General features: G+C 36.5%; 1 protein-coding gene across 1 annotated transcript in view; it reads left to right on the top strand.

The window, feature by feature from the left end:
* LOC121421140 (nitric oxide synthase-interacting protein homolog) overlaps positions 1-16,546 on the top strand; it is a 59,516-nt gene that overhangs the window by 31,255 nt on the left and 11,715 nt on the right. The window contains exons 4-7 of the mRNA XM_041615796.1: positions 5,085-5,190; positions 6,579-6,690; positions 7,989-8,052; positions 9,639-9,814. Coding sequence (XP_041471730.1) covers positions 5,085-5,190; positions 6,579-6,690; positions 7,989-8,052; positions 9,639-9,814 — 458 coding nt within the window. The remainder of the gene's footprint in view (positions 1-5,084; positions 5,191-6,578; positions 6,691-7,988; positions 8,053-9,638; positions 9,815-16,546) is intronic.

The following is a 16,546-nucleotide window of genomic DNA, read 5'->3' on the forward strand; positions in this document are numbered from 1 at the left end:
TCTAGTTCAGAAATCTTGGTCATAAGAGTAATCAAGTATCACTGAACATCCTGTGCGAATTTCAGGCCACATGACCAAGGTCAAAGGTCAATGAAATTTGGCCATGTTGGGGGTATCTGTTGAATTACCATCATAACTTAGAAAGTTTATGGATCTGATTCATGAAACTTATACTAGTAATCAAGTATAACTGAACATCCTGTGCAAGTTTCAGGTCACATGACCAAGGTCAAAGGTCATTTAAGCTTAATGAACTTTGGCTATGTTGGGTGTATTTGTTGAATTACCACCATAACTGTATTAGTCTACATGTAGTTCATAAAACTTGGACATACATGTAAAGAGTAATCAAGTATCACTGAACATCATTTCATCTGAATAAACCTAAAATCTATTGAAATTATTGATTCATTTGACACTCTACACCAGTTCTTTTGTTGTATTTCACTGCCAAATTCCCACGGTTTTGTTCCAACTATTGCGATAATCGTTTTTGGGGTAGACAGCTGCACATTCATTTTCATATATACATAGAGTGCCCCTTACGATAGTTGTTAAGAACGCGACCAAATCATTAGGTTTTTGCACTGTGTTCAAGACATATTTTGTTAAATAGTGCTTTTTACGTCAAGTATGAAATATCACAGATTATTTTTGTCTCACCTGCATAGCAGAGTGAGACTATACATGTAGGCACCGATTTTACAACGAGGGCGTCAACACCAAATCTTAACCGAAGGTTAAGTTTTTGAAATGACAGCATAACTTAGAAATTATATAGACCTAGTTCGTGAAGCTTGGCTCATAAGGTTAATCAAGTATTACTCAACCTCCTGCTCGAGTTTCAAGTCACATGACCAAGGTCAAAGGTCATTTAGGGTCAATGAACTTAGACCATGTTGGGGAATCAACATCAAAATCTTAACCTAAGGTTAAGTTTTTGAAATGTCATCATACAGTAACTTAGAAAATATATGGACCTAATTCATGAAACTTCAAGATAAGGTTGATCAAGTATTACTGAACCTCCTATTTGAATTTCAGGTCACATGACCAAGGTCAAGGGTCATTTAGGGTCAATGAACATTGGCCATGTTGGGGGTATTTGTTGAATTACCATTATAACTCTAAGTATATTGGTCTAGTTCATAAGACTTGGTCATAAGAGTAATCAAGCATCACTGAACATCCTGTGTGAGTTTCAGGTCACATGACCAAGGTCAAAGGTCAATGAACTTTGGCCATGTTGGGGGTATTTGTTGAATTACCATCATAACTCTAAGTATATTGGTCTAGTTCATAAAACTTGGACATAAGAGTCATCAAGTAAAATGTCAACAAAACAACAAAATCATCAACAAAATGTAGTTAATACATTTAAAAGTGACAAATTTTCATCAAATAACCAACAGGAAGCAGAGACAACAATAACATCGATAACTACTAGCTAGGCATGTAGGATCGGAGCAGATTCTAAACAGTTTTCTATACCAAAATAATCACAAAATCCGCTGGAAATATGTATAATTATGGATTCTCAGATTACTGATTTGGAGATGTAATCGGGGGAAAATTTATTGAGTTTTCATTTTAACTAGATCTAATTGTTTCACCTTTCGTTTTGTGTCTTGTTGTGTATGATGCCGCGATGTTTCATTTAATTTTTAAGTTGACAATGTTTCACTTTGAAAATTTATTCATTTCTAAAACATTTAAGTTTTTTAAAATTTTAAAGATATAATTAAAAAACATAAAAAATCATGATTTTTGTTAGATGATTGGATTGTTTCATTGTTTGCTTGAACTTTGAAATTTTTACTCTTTCTTTCTTTTCTATCCTTCTTTCTTCATCCTTCTTTCCTTTCTGCCTGCCCTTTTTTGTTCCATCTATCTTTATTTACTATCTCTCTTTCCTGAACTTTTCTCTCCTCTCTCTGTTCAATTTTCTTTCATTCCTCATTTTTCTTACCTGCCTTCTTTATTAAATTTCCCCTTTTTATATCCTTCATTCTTTCTTTCCTAAATTTTTTCTTTGCTTCCTACTCCCTTCCTCTCCTTTTTCTTTTCGTTCTTTCCTTCAATTATTTTTTTTTTCAATCTCTTATATCCCTTCATTCTTTCTTCCATCTCTTTCTTTCTTCCTTTCTTCCTTCCTTCCTTTCTTTTCCTTCCTTCCTTTCCTTCCTTGCTTCCTTCCTTTCTTTTATTCTTTCTTTTCTTTCTTTCTTTCTTTCTTTCTTTCTTTCTTTCTTTCTTTCTTTCTTTCTTTCTTTCTTTCTTTCTTTCTTTCTTTCTTTCTTTCTTTTCCTTTTCCTTCCTTCCTTTCCTTCCTTGCTTCCTTCCTTTCTTTTATTCTTTCTTTCTTTTCTTTCTTTCTTTCTTTCTTTCTTTCTTTTTTCTTTTCTTTTCTTTTCTTTTCTTTTCTTTTCTTTTCTTTTCTTTTCTTTTCTTTTCTTTCTTTCATTCTTTACTTTATTTTTCCTTCTAATTCTTTTCCCTTATTCTTTCTTTACCTCCCTTCCTTCCTCCCCTTTCTGCTTTTCTCCTTTCTTTGTGTCTTTCTTTCTTTCTTTCTTTCTTTCTTTCTTTCATTCTTTACTTTATTTTTCCTTCTAATTCTTTTCCCTTATTCTTTCTTTACCTCCCTTCCTTCCTTCCTTCCTTCCTTCCTCCCCTTTCTGCTTTTCTCCTTTCTTTGTGTCTTTCTTTCTTTCTTTCAAAGAATGAAGGAATCATTTTTCTTTCCTTCATTCTTACTTTCCTCCTCATTTTTTTGTACTTTTTTCTTTTGCTCCTTTATTTTGTCTTTCATACATCTTCCCTTCCTTTATTTTTTTCTATATTCAATTTAAAGAATGACAGAAGCCTTTTCTCTCTTATTCTTTCTCTCATCCTTTCATTCGATCATTCGTTCGTTCTTTTTTTTTTGTTTTCCTTCATTTTCTCCTTTATTTTTTCTTTCTTTCTTCTCAATTCATCTTTTTCTTTCTCTCCTTCATTCTTTCGTTCACCCTCCTTTTCCAATTCTTTGTATATTTTTTTACAAGTCTAACACTGTGTAGCCTTCTTTGTTGATCTTTTTGTCGATTGTCCCGTATTTCACTTTGTGAAATCTGGTCACCCTGTTTTTAGTAGTTTTCAAAGTCAGCACTGCTGCTATATCGAATCGCGTGATGCAGGTGAGACTGCCAGAGGCGCTCCACTTGTTTATCGTTGAGATGTATAAGATACCATACAATATTTTATTCTATATATTTCATGATAAAATTCATAATGATTGACATCTTAAATTGCAAGAAAGATAACCGACTATTTAATCAGGTGACGAGTACGCGTATCACGTGATCTGAAAATCAGCTTCATACCGCTTCGATTACACTCCGGGGTCAGCGGACCAACTACCAAGAAAAGTTGGAAATAGGAATCATATGTGAGTTTCCCTTTATTTTGTTATATTCAAATTAATGCCAAAAAGAGTAATAACAATTAAACATTTAAGCAATCGTCAAAGGAAAATGAAAAGTCCTGCACACAACTTGTATAATATCACTAAATACCTGTGTGCAGGGATACACAAACTGGTAAATGCAGTATTGTCGCCTATGAGGTCCGTACATGTTAATGTTTGGACCTCATTGGGGCATTTTCACGGTAACTGACGTTAAACGGCACAATTTTACACACTTTCATTGTGTGTATGATTATCTCTAAAACAACAAATGATGGGAGTTTGCAAACTCCCATCCCAAATTAGAAAGTCAAAAGGGGCCTAAGCTTTCGATCCTAACAGAATCTTCGTCGGAGGCAAAATGACAAACATATACAATGTACAGTGGAACAACCATAATATAGACCACAGACATGCAACTGCAACACTAAAAACAAGGAGATAAAAAGGGCATTGGAGAGTTATGACCAATCAGGTTAGAGAAGAAGATGAAAGCGAATGGGTAAGCAGACACAATGGGAAGTTTTAGTGTAAGGCCAGTGAAATACCTTGAGCTATGAGGGATTAAGATAATTTTTTGATGGGGGTTTACCTCACGAAACTCTGAAATGGGGGTCTAAGGAACCGACTAAAAGGGTAAAATACGGGGTCTTGGGAACTATTATATATACCACGCGGTGTGGAAAACGATCTACAGAATGGGATCGCGGCACTGTTATGGTGCACCATACCGCTGTGAATGTGCAAGCCGTGCATGGAGTGGCTACTAGTAATATGTAGAGAGTTGTGAAACCCGTACGTGCATCTCGCATGCGGTGCTCGCGCTTGACAATTTTGACAGGCCTTGAGAACTGAGATGTCTCCTAACGGGGGTCTTGTGAGCAGGGCTGGGAGGCTTCTGAACTGAACTTTTGTCATTTGGAGTATCTAGAGAACTGAAAATGATGTCTGAAAAGGGGGTCATCAAAGCGGCACGTCCCCGTACCACCAATATGTGTGAGTGCCCCCCCCCCCGGGTCCTGTTGAACTGCTTCTGTCTCTCTTTATATTTTTTTGCTTTTCAAAGCTTTAAGATAAGGGTAGCGTACGTCTTTTTAAGTTGAAATTATGAGTGGTTCTACTTGCTTATTAACTCTTTAAGATGAGAGTCGTTGCTATTAATCTCTTTAAGTTATTTGCTTAACTTGACATTAAGTTCAGTGTACATGTACTTGCTTTAACTATTTTAATTATGAATAGGGCCTACTTGCCTTTTAAGCGTTAAGAGTAGGCCTACTTGTATTTTAGTCTGCAAACTTTATTCATAAAGTGCTCTCCAGTTCACCTGTTATGTATTTCATTGTGATATTCAATAGATAATCTTCTTTATCTAATTTGTCACTGACCATATGAAAACTGTCAATTAGAGATGAAGATGATGTTGAGACTGAGGTGAGGACCTAAATACCGGTACACAGAAATGAATGAGTGGGACAACACTATTCCTCAAACAAGTTAAGAGTATGTTTGCTTTTAAACTGCTGGTATTTTGATAACAGTACTTGCTTTTTGACTCACTTGTATTTAATTTTTCTTAAAGATAGGAGTACTTGGTATGTTAACTCAACATAGAGTATTTTATTTCATTTTATTATAGCTGCATCGGGTTATGGCACCAATAAAGCTCGTCTTGGGAAAGACTCGGAGAAAGATTTTGATTGCTGTTGTCTTGCCTTACAACCATGCAAGAACCCTGTCATCACGTAAGTAAAAAATTTCTACTTTAAATAATACCTGCACTTTGTTTTATTGCATTACGAAAATTTCCCCTTTGATTCTCGACTGCACTTCGGACTGCAAACTGCGGTCGGATACCCCGTTTTGTGTTTGGAAACTCTCAAACAACATTTCCAACCCCGATAAACCCATCTTGGCCAGGTAATCCCCTTGTCTCAATTTCACCACCACGGGCCAGCCAAACGAGCATTGAGCCAAGGACGAAATGATAAACAACAGCTGTGCTATTATGTAAGACTTGTCTGCCTGTAGAAGGATCTTCGGAATGAAATTATTGTATTCGATATTAATCACGTTTTCAAAGGCATATTACATTCAGACATCCAATACTAGTCCATTTTCAATTTCGAACGAAGAAAATCGACCTCGAAATAAGGAAAGTAAGCGGAATAAAAATTACGGTATGCTTAGCATGCAAGGACCGCGATGCATCCCATATAGCTTCTGTCCGTCCAGCAAGAAAATATGGGATGCATGCCGTTCACTCGCGCAATGATACAGTCTTAACGAAAGAAAGAAAGGAAGGAAGGAAGGAAGAGAGAGAGAGAGAGAGAGAGAAAGAAAGAAAGAAAGAAAGAAAGAAAGGAAGAAAACAGTTTCTATCAACGCGTGTATACATGGAACTCCATGCACTCACCAGAACTACACACATTGCAATCCATCGTGTGTGGCCCCCTGCTGTGACCGTTGATGCTGGGGTGTATTATCTTCGGACCGAGGTCAAGAAACAGGTGTTTCTATACTTAAATTTCATGCTTGAGGGCAATAGGATTTGTAGTACTGGGAGAAGAGATTTGATGATATAAAGGGAAACTGGGGTATACTGCTCTTAAAAGCAAGATTTTCGTGATGTACTTCCCTTTGTTTTCTATTCAAATAAAGGTTAAAAAGTTAATCCTCTCTCTAAAACAGTGTCACTTTACTCGATTTCATCTCGCATTTGATATCTCTGATGAATTGGATTTTGCTTTGCTAGTTTATTGATTTCTTTTTGCAGTATTTTAGTTATTATATTTTTTTCTGAAACAACCAGGGACTTTGTTTCACTCTCTTACTTTCACTTTATTGAGGAAAATTGCTTCGGCTGGATAAGAGTCCATTCTTATAAGAAAAAATTAGTGCATATTGTTAAAAGTCGGTAAGAGCAATGCTTTGTTAGTGTAGTCTTAGAGTTAGTTTCATAATAGACTAACATATTTAATTACAACTTTGCCTTGATGGTAATTACCATGGTAACATGGCTCAACATCCAATCAAAGTTAAGGTTTCTATGGTAGTTACAGTGGTAGCAAAGTTACAATGGTTATAAGTCCTTTATGAAACATGCTCATATTTTTATATTTTCAATTTCCAGGAAAGATGGCTACTTGTATGATAAGGAAGCCATCTTGGAGTGTAATCTCCTGAAGAAAAAAGATATCAAACTTCAGATGAGTGAATATGAAAAACAAATCAAGAAACAAGAGGTGAGAAATGCTGCAGAGTTTGACCGATAAAATTATTTATTGAAAGTATAACAACATAATCAGTGAAAGTAATTGAAAATATATCTCTTCATCATCATTATTAGCATCATCATCATCATCATCATCATCATCACCATCATCATCATCATCATCACCATCATCATCATCATCATCTTCATCATCACCATCATCATCATCACCATCATCATCATCATCATCATGATAATCACCATCATCATCACCATCATCATCACCATTATCATCACCATCACCACCATCATCATCACCATCATCATCATCATCATCATCTTCATCACCATCATCATCATCATCATCATCACCATCATTATCATCATCATCATCTTCATCATCATCACCTTCATCATCATCACCATCATCATCATCGTCATCACCATCATCACCATCATCACCATCATCATCATCACCATCATCATCACCATCATCGTCATCGTCATCATCATCACCGTCATCATCATCACCATCATTATCAGCAGCATCATTGTCATCATCATAAGATTATGATCATTATAGTCATCCTCCTCATTATCATCATCAAAATTGTAGTCATTATCATCATCAGGACTATCCTTATCTGAATGACTGTTATTGTCATGTTTAAAGTTTATTCCAATGATTACTATGAAGATCATCAAGGAGTTCTTTTGTAAATAAATCATTTCATATACGTTGCTCAAGAAAACTGAGACGACAGACCACCCAATTCTTCCTCATGCTGAATTAAATTCTAGTAAAGTTTTAATTGCGATGAAATAACATTATCAACAAAAGAAATTACAAGTATATCAATAGAACTACAACCATACATTCTAATCAAAATATTTACAGTGTGTAAAGAGTACAGTATAGATGGGAAATAATGAAATATGATAAATGATAATGAAAAAAACACCTCTATTATTTTATGAAAACGTGCAAAAAGGCTACCGGTACCTTTCTTTTTAGTGATTCCGTATTATTTAAACTTATTAAAATAAGGTTTGAAGCAAGCAAAGTCAGGAATCTACTTTTGAAATTTGCAGAGATAAATGAAAGTATTTCAATGATAGAAAATTAATGAAATAAGGACTGTGTTATTTTCATATGATTACAACCAAAACTGTTTATATTAAAAGCTACATCTGATTTTTTTTTCTTGAGAATCGATTGATATTTTGTTAACCAGTTATTCATTTGATCACCTCAATACAAATTTACTTGTGTTGAAATTTTTAACTCTGTGTATAATTTATCCTCTTATTCCAAAACCTCTCACTTAGAAACTGGATGAAGATGGAAAGAAATCACAACAATTGAAGAGAGTCCAAGACTTTGTAGAATCAGGTAAGTTAACATATATAGGACTAACGTAGAGAAGATTTACAGTTCACCATGTGTAATATGAAGAAGGGAAAGGAAATACAGTCACACAAATTGAAATGGAAAGACGAGAAAGGATGAAAAGAGGAAATTAGAGGTATTCTTTTCTCAAAAGTGAGTGAAGTCCTGAAAAGGACTGTAAACCAGATGAGATGAGCTGAATATGTCTTGAGAAGCGATGATTTGAGTAGTAGCAGGATGAAGTGAAGAGAGAGCTTGTCTCGTCTGGTTAACAGTCCTTTTCAGGACTTCACTCACTTTCAAGAAATGAATACCTCTAATTTCCTCTTGTCATCCTATCTCGTCTTTCCATTTCAATTTTTCTGCCTATTTCCTTTCCCTTCATATTATAGATGGTGAGCTGTAAACTTATTCCAAATGATAAACTCCACCATGCAAACCTACGAAGATCATCTGATACATAGGACTGTGTCAAATAGTGATTTTCAGAGAAGAACAAACTGATATACGATGTTTGCATGATTATACATATATGTATAACTTATTTAGAAAATGCTTTGAATGGATACATCTTTGCTTGCCATTCCAAAGGCTCCTACAAAAATTGGTGATCGCATATTAACTGCTAGTGCTTCTTAAAGGGATAGTCCAGGCTGGAGATATCTATATTTCAAAAAAATAGAGTAAAATTCTCAAAGCAAAATGCTGAAAATATGATCAAAATTGGATAACAAATAACGAAGTTATTGAATTTTAAAGATTTGCATTACTAGTATTTTGTTGAAACAGTTCTTGGCATGTCTTTATGAATATTCATTAGGTGGGCTGATGATGTCATATCCCCACTTGTTCTTTTGAATTCTATTATATGAAATTAGGTTTATTCAAATATTTTCTACCAAGAACTAAAACAATTGGATTGACAACTGATAAAGTGCATCAGTTATCTATTGCTGCAACTTTGCCGCATCATAATGGAGACACATCATTTACACATGTTTGAAAAAAATGAAACATTTATTATTCATGTAATAACATAAGAAAAGGGAAAGTGGGGAAGTGACATCATCAGCCCACCTAATGAATATTCATGATGATGTGCATATAACTGTTTTCACAAATTATTTATAAACTTTAAAATTCAATAACTTTGTTATTTGTTATCTGATTTTAATCGTATTTTCAGCATTTTGCTCTGTGAATTTTACTCTATTTATTTAGATATAAATCCCTTTAAGAATCCGACAACATCCCTTCTTTCATTATATCATCAAACAAACTCTACTGACAAATTGAAGAAAATCCTTGAAACTTACTTCTTTTTCAATTATTTCCTTCTTGTTTATGCCTTTTGTATATGTATTTGTAAGAGTACTGAAAATATCAAATACATTGATACTTGTTCGTAAACGCTATGATGTAGAGAACTATGGAGAGCTAAATGTTGGTTATTGATATTATTCTAGATGCTTGGTTCGTTGGCTTTCCATAGTTAAGATTGGTTGGCTCAACTAAATCTCATTGTAAGACAGGGCCTGGATTCTTCTTTTATAATAATATAAAATGTACAAAGCTTTCTTCTTACGCAGAGAGTAGTATCATTGGCGGAGCCTCTTCTGCTAAGCGAGCAAGGACGGGCGAGGCGTCGACATCGAACGGTACCAAGTTGGTTTCTAACATGATTGATGGCAGAAATAAAGAATTGGCGAGCTTCTGGATCCCTGAACACACTCCGGATGCAAAACCAACCCTCGTCAAAAAACCTGTGAGTTAAAAACCATCAAATCCCTGTTACATTAAACTTTGTGACTGATTTTTGGGCAGATTTCTAAGATTGATTGCATTGTAAAAATCAACCCCACAATCAATTGCTAAGCTTTATGTAACTTTGCTCAGTTTGATTTTTTTTATAATGCAAATTCTGTGTTCTTGGGTACTCTAACATCAAAGTGTATATTATGTAATGACATGAGACCCAGGAAGGATTTAATGAAACAGGGCACTATCTTACAAGAGTTGCAATTGATCCGATCAATCACAACTATGGACGGCCAGCTACGTCAACATCTATTATTCATGTTTAAAATATTTTTAAACTATGATGCATATTTCATGCATTTATTGTTTTGTTGAAAATTCACTGTGCTTCTCTTTGTTTCCAAAGGACATTGTGCAAATATCCCCCCAAAAAATTATGACACTGATGGATTTCCATAGAGTTACGATTGATTGGATCAATTGTAACTCTTTGTAAGACAGGTGTGTGTGTATTTGAGTTTTGTCAGACGTGTATCAATCAGAATATGATTATTTACGTCTGGGACCGACCTTTAACGTCACCATCCGAAAGACGTGACCAGGGTTCAAACCTGGAACCTCTGCATCAATTTGTAACTTCCCCACGTAGCTTGGATTACAGGCGCATGCCGTAACGCCCAGTTGTGGCGTGATCAATGTAAGACAGGACCCAGATATTCATTGATTTATAAGGACTATTGTTATAAGCTACTGTAAATCCTTGCATCTGATTGGCTGAAAGCAAGTAATTGAGTAAAAATCACTGACATAATTTTCATGTAATGCTTCCCAGTATTTGTTTTGATATTAGATTTAGTATTTAGATATGATCATGTCTTGGATTGATAGATCAAAACTTAAAGTAGCACTTAATCCTTGTATGGTTTTTGCTGTAGTTGTATTGTTCATTATTGTGCTTTATAATGCTTTATAATGCTGAGCGCGTGAAAGCTGCTTGAGCTACAGCCGGGGTAATAATATCCAAGTCCTTTGGAAGCCCATAGAGACGTTACTCATAATGTGTAATGCACTATACAAGAACTGACTAATATTATTATTATTATATTCATACATCCTTTTTTTTCTTTTTTCTTTCTCTCATTCATCTTAGACACAAAATTAAATTATGATGTATATTACTTTACCTTTACCCGAGATTCTGGAAGAATGTTGATGATCCCAGCAGTCGTGCCTCCATTTCAATAATAATAATAGACAGTTCTTGTATAGCGCATAACACATTATAAATAACGTCTCTATGCGCTTCCAAAGGACTTGGATATTATTACCCTGGCTTTAGCCCCGCAGCCTTTTTACAGCGCGGTGGCATTTCAAGGAATAAATTCCTGCTAGGTACCCATTCACCTCACCTGGGTTGAGTGCAGCATAATGTGGATAAATTTCTTGCTGAAGGAAACTACCCCATGGCTGGGATTTGAACCCACGACCCTCTGTTTCAAAGTCCGGAGACTAATCCACTGGGCCACAACGCTCCACAGAGTCCTTCATCCTTCTCGTTAGTTAAACCTTGGTCACATTTGCTCTACGGCGGCCGTAGACACCTGAAATCGAGAGATTTCTGCGGTGACCGCAGGGTCGACATACGGCGGATTCCTACTTTTTACAGGCCGTAGGGGTGGCCGTAGAATTTTAACGCGGAGTTATGACATTTTTGTCTCACCTGCGAAGCAAAGTGAGACTATAGGCGCCGCTTTTCCGACGGCGACGGCGGCGGCGACGGCCGCGGCGACGGCGGCGCACAGTGGGCCAGGAGAGAGCAAAAGTGCGCCAAAACTGGTTTTTGGTCATGAAACAAATTTTGTTTTTTTCATGTTCTTATCAAAGATAAGAACCTGAAGAATGCCTCTATTCAATATTTCTTCATGAAATTGATTATTAGTTGCCAATTTTTAATCAATATTACCGGAAAATGACTCTTTACGGCTACCGCATGTGAAACTGACACGTTTTAGATATTTCAGTGTATTAACAAAAAAAATTGCTTAATTTATTTCAAATTCACGGTGCTCGTTGATGAATGATTGTTTTAAGTGGTCAAATATTTTCAAGATATAATAATAATCCATTCAGGGATAATTTTGGACGAAACCATTTGACGATGGGGGTGTTTTAGCAATTTTTTTTTCATGAGCATTTCTTTTACAAATTGCTGCCGATTGCTGCGCTATAAATACCATGACGGTCTTTATTATAGTTCATGCTTTACACTGATATCAAATTTAGCTGCAGATACGTGCACTTTCTGGAGATATGACCAATTTTCCAACCACATGTTCGCCGTATTTATCACAAAAATCGTTCCAACTTAGTGTCCTATTATATGTGCGCGTGCCGAACGTTGCGGGTGACATTAAACAAATCCCCGTCGCGTGCTGGGAAAGAGAGAGAGACAGACAGAGACAGAGAAAGAGGGGGAGGGAGACGGGTAGGGGCAATTCAATGTTTACATTTAATGGTTGAAATGACCATGAATGTCTGGCTCAAATGTCTGGCTCTTGTGTCTGGTATCTGCCCAAAATTTTTTCGTTTAACCTATATTAAGACAAGCTCTATTTCCACTTCCACTAACTACCGTATATAACAATAAATGTAACACAACCTTGTTTTGATGCCAAACTATTCCATCCCGTGTTCCATATCTGATATGCTGTCATCGTGAGACGATTAATTCTTAAGGTAAGATTATTAATTTGTTTTGTTGTTCATTAACCAAGTAGGGTTACTGTTTATCACTATGGCACACATGTTTGTTTGTTTGTTTGCATTTATTTCTGCGTTCAAAAACACAATACAAAATTATTTATAATTACAAAATACAAAATAGTTCATAATATAAACAATGTGGTCATATTACATAATAAATACAAATAAGGATGTGAGTATAAATTAATCTTTTATAAATGTAAAAATATGCATATGATGTAATAAATGAACGCAGGAGACCGCCATCGTGAGCGGTTAGGCTTGGGATGTGAAAGGTCTCACGCAGTTTTCTGACAAAATATGAAATGTGTACAGGACAGAGATGGGATATACGTGGGCTCTATACATGTAGAAGTGTTGCATTATCATTATTAGAAGTATTTACCCCCCCCCCCTGGGGGGGGGGGGGGCTTGTAACCTCACATACACGTATGAATTCGTTTATCTCTTGGCTCATTCTAAATTTGCTGTAAATTATTGTTAGTATCGATCAAGAAGGAAGAATATATTATAATTTCAAGGATTGTTTGGTGTTTTTTTTACTCTCATTGACTTTACATGTATTCGTCTGACTTTATTAAGAATTAACGATGAATAGTGAATAAAATATGAAAAAAAATAATCGATTCGTTTTTATGTCTTTTTATTTGTTTATGACAGGTCGATCACTGATCATTTTAAGGAAATTCTCAATGGCTGTTATTAATATTTCAAGGAGAATGCTCTTTGAAGTAATTCACTCTTCTGACGGGATGAGTAATGTGAAGGAAGGACTCGGCAAATGTATGGACTTCATCAGTCAATATCATGATTTCGACAACTCTGTTCTACCTGAAGAGTTACTATGTAAGATATCTCAATCCGTGAAGGATTTTCTGTACAAATGCACGGATAAGTGGAGAAAAAGCTATCGCAAACATGCAACATTTCTTAAGAAGTACAGTGAGTGGCTTGATAGCAATATTCTTCCTGACGATCTTGCTCAGTGGATACAGAGATTGGACAGGAATATGCCTTCAACCTCCCAGCAATCTTCTGGGGGTCGACCAGCTAAAGACTGGGAAGAGTTATCAAAGAGATCTCAACAAAGAAAGGCAAGAGAACTTCTGAGTCATAGTGAACCACAAGAACTGATGTTTGCTGCATCACAAGGAGTCTACAAGAAAAACCCAGCTTTGAAATATGTTCTCAAATTTGCTATGGTTTCCCCATCTCGACCTGCCAAAATCAGGAAGCTCATCACACGACAAGAACAGACACCTAATAGATACACTCCAGATGAAGCGCTATCACTCCTAGTAGAAACAAATATGACGAAACAATCATATCAGAACGTTAGATTGTCAGCAAAGAGAAAAAATGCTGACATATACCCAACATACAATGAAGTGAGGAATGCAAAGTCAAAGTGTTATCCTGAAAACATTACCATAAAGGAAGATTCTGCTGAGGTTCCTCTTCAAAATTTCCTTGACCATACAGCACTGAGAATCATCGAAGACCAAAAGGAGGCAATAACAAACATAGTAGAGGGTCTAGAGGATGACGAACAAGTGTTGTGCAAGTTAATTTGTAAGTATGGGTTTGATGGCTCATCAGGCCAGAGCGAATATAAACAACGGTTTTCTTCTCCAGAGAGAACGGATGAGAGCTTGTTCTGCACAACTGTGGTTCCTCTACAACTGAAAAGGGGTGATCAGTTACTGTGGGAGAATCCTGTGCCGTCCTCAACGAGATTCTGTAGACCTCTTCGCCTTAAGTTTGCGAAAGAAACTACGGAGCTTAGCCAGGAGGTAGATGCATCAATAAGGCAGGAAATTGACAGCCTGAAGCCTATGGATGTTTCTGTGGATATAACATACGAGGTAGAAGCAGACTTGAATACGGTAGCAGATGTGAAGGTCAATTATGAACTCCATCTCACCATGGTTGACCAGAAGGTCATCAACGCGCTCACCGAGACAAAATCTTCAATGAGATGCTATATCTGCAATGCGACCCCAACGCAGTTCAACAACCTGGTAGAAGTGCATTGCTCCGATCCGAAGACCTATGTGTATGGCATTTCGCCTCTTCACAAATTGATCAGGTGCTTCGAGATGCTGCTTCACATTGCTTACAGAACTGAGATAAAGAAATGGCGTGTATCATCGAATGAAGACAAGGACGTGATCCAAAGAAAAAAGAAAGTGATCCACGATCGGTTCAAGAAAGAGCTTGGAATCAAAGTGGATGAACCTAAACAAGGTGCAGGAAACACAAACGATGGCAACACAGCTAGAAGAGCTTTCAAGAACGAAAAGGCCTTCGCAGGTATTTGTGGTTTGGACGAAGGGCTAATCCATCGGTACAGAATGATTTTGTTGGCATTATTTTGCAAACTTCCATTGGATGCCAACAAGTTCGGAAAATACTGTCGTGAAACAGCAGAGTTACAGTTGGAGCTCTACCCTTGGTATCGATTCCCTGTAAGCGTCCACGTATTATTAGTCCATGGTGCCACTATCTTGTCATCTTCAGTCCTGCCAATCGGAATGATGAGTGAGGAGGCGCAAGAAGCCAGGAACAAAGACAATAAGATCTACAGACGAATGCATGCGAGAAAGACATCTCGTACAGACACCATGAGTGATGTATTCCACAGACTAATGGTAACAGGTGACATTGTGATTAGCAGCAAGTCTTTAAGAGTACAACAATCACAGCCTCTTCCTCCTGATGTTCAAAGTATGCTAAAAGATCCTCTCACCAAAGACATAATAGTCGATGAGATAGCTGACAGAGACTCTGATTCGGAATAACTTTTTATACGACGTTCTTTGTGAAGTCGCTAGGTAGGCCTTGTAGTGATTAACCTGCAGAGGACCCTCTATCATTTATCATTGGAATCCTTATTTAAAGATTTCACTGTCCACGTCGGGTATCAATCCATTTTAATTCATGTAGATGTGGTTAATCATTGTACTCAGGGAATGAAAACACTCCTTTGCATTTTTTTTACAATTTCACTATGAATCTTACAATTGCGGATTCATGGTAGGGCGCCCTCTTTAAGCGATACTCAAGTCACTAATTGAATTGTTTTTACCCCGAACACAGGCTTTTCTTGTTTGTTTGCTGTTTGTTGTTTGCAATATGCTTAATTGTTGCTGAAATGTCTTTAAAACTAATTTCTGAAAATTTGAAACTTATTGTAGAAGTAGAAACATGTATTTTCCTCTCAAATATTAACAGCCAATCAGAAAACGGTATTTTGATGACGTCATCAACATTTGAAAATACTTTTTTTTAATTCTACGGGTGAAATTACCCCTGTCTACCAAGTTTGATCGTACAAATGGGTGACTAATGGGTTTTGGCGCACTTTGGATTCATTCTGGCCCACTGTGCGGCGGTGGCGGCGGCGGCGGCGGCGGCGTCAACATCAAATCTTAACCTGAGGTTAAGTTTTTGAAATTATGTCATAACTTAGAAAGTATATGGACCTAGTTAATAAAACTTGGCCATAAGGTTAATCAAGTATTACTGAACATCCTATCAGAGTTTCATGTCACATGACCAAGGTCAAAGGTCATTTAGGGTCAATGAACTTAGACCATGTTGGAGGAATCAACATCGAAATCTTAACCTGAGGTTAAGTTTTTGAAATGTCATCATAACTTAGAAAATATATGGACCTAGTTCATGAAACTTGGACATAAGGTTAATCAAGTATCACTGAACATCCTGCATGAGTTTCACGTCACATGACCAAGGTCAAAGGTCATTTAGGGTCAATGAACTTTGGCCGAATTGGGGATATCTGTTGAATTCCCATCATAACTTTGAAAATATATGGACCTAGTTCATGAAACTTGGACATAAGGTTAATCAAGTATCACTGAACATCCTGCATGAGTTTCACGTCACATGACCAAGGTCAAAGGTCATTTAGGGTCAATGAACTTTGGCCGAATTGGGGATATCTGTTGAATTC

The sequence above is a fragment of the Lytechinus variegatus genome, chromosome 9, assembly GCF_018143015.1.
Source record: "Lytechinus variegatus isolate NC3 chromosome 9, Lvar_3.0, whole genome shotgun sequence".
In the NCBI taxonomy this organism is placed as follows: domain Eukaryota; kingdom Metazoa; phylum Echinodermata; class Echinoidea; order Temnopleuroida; family Toxopneustidae; genus Lytechinus; species Lytechinus variegatus.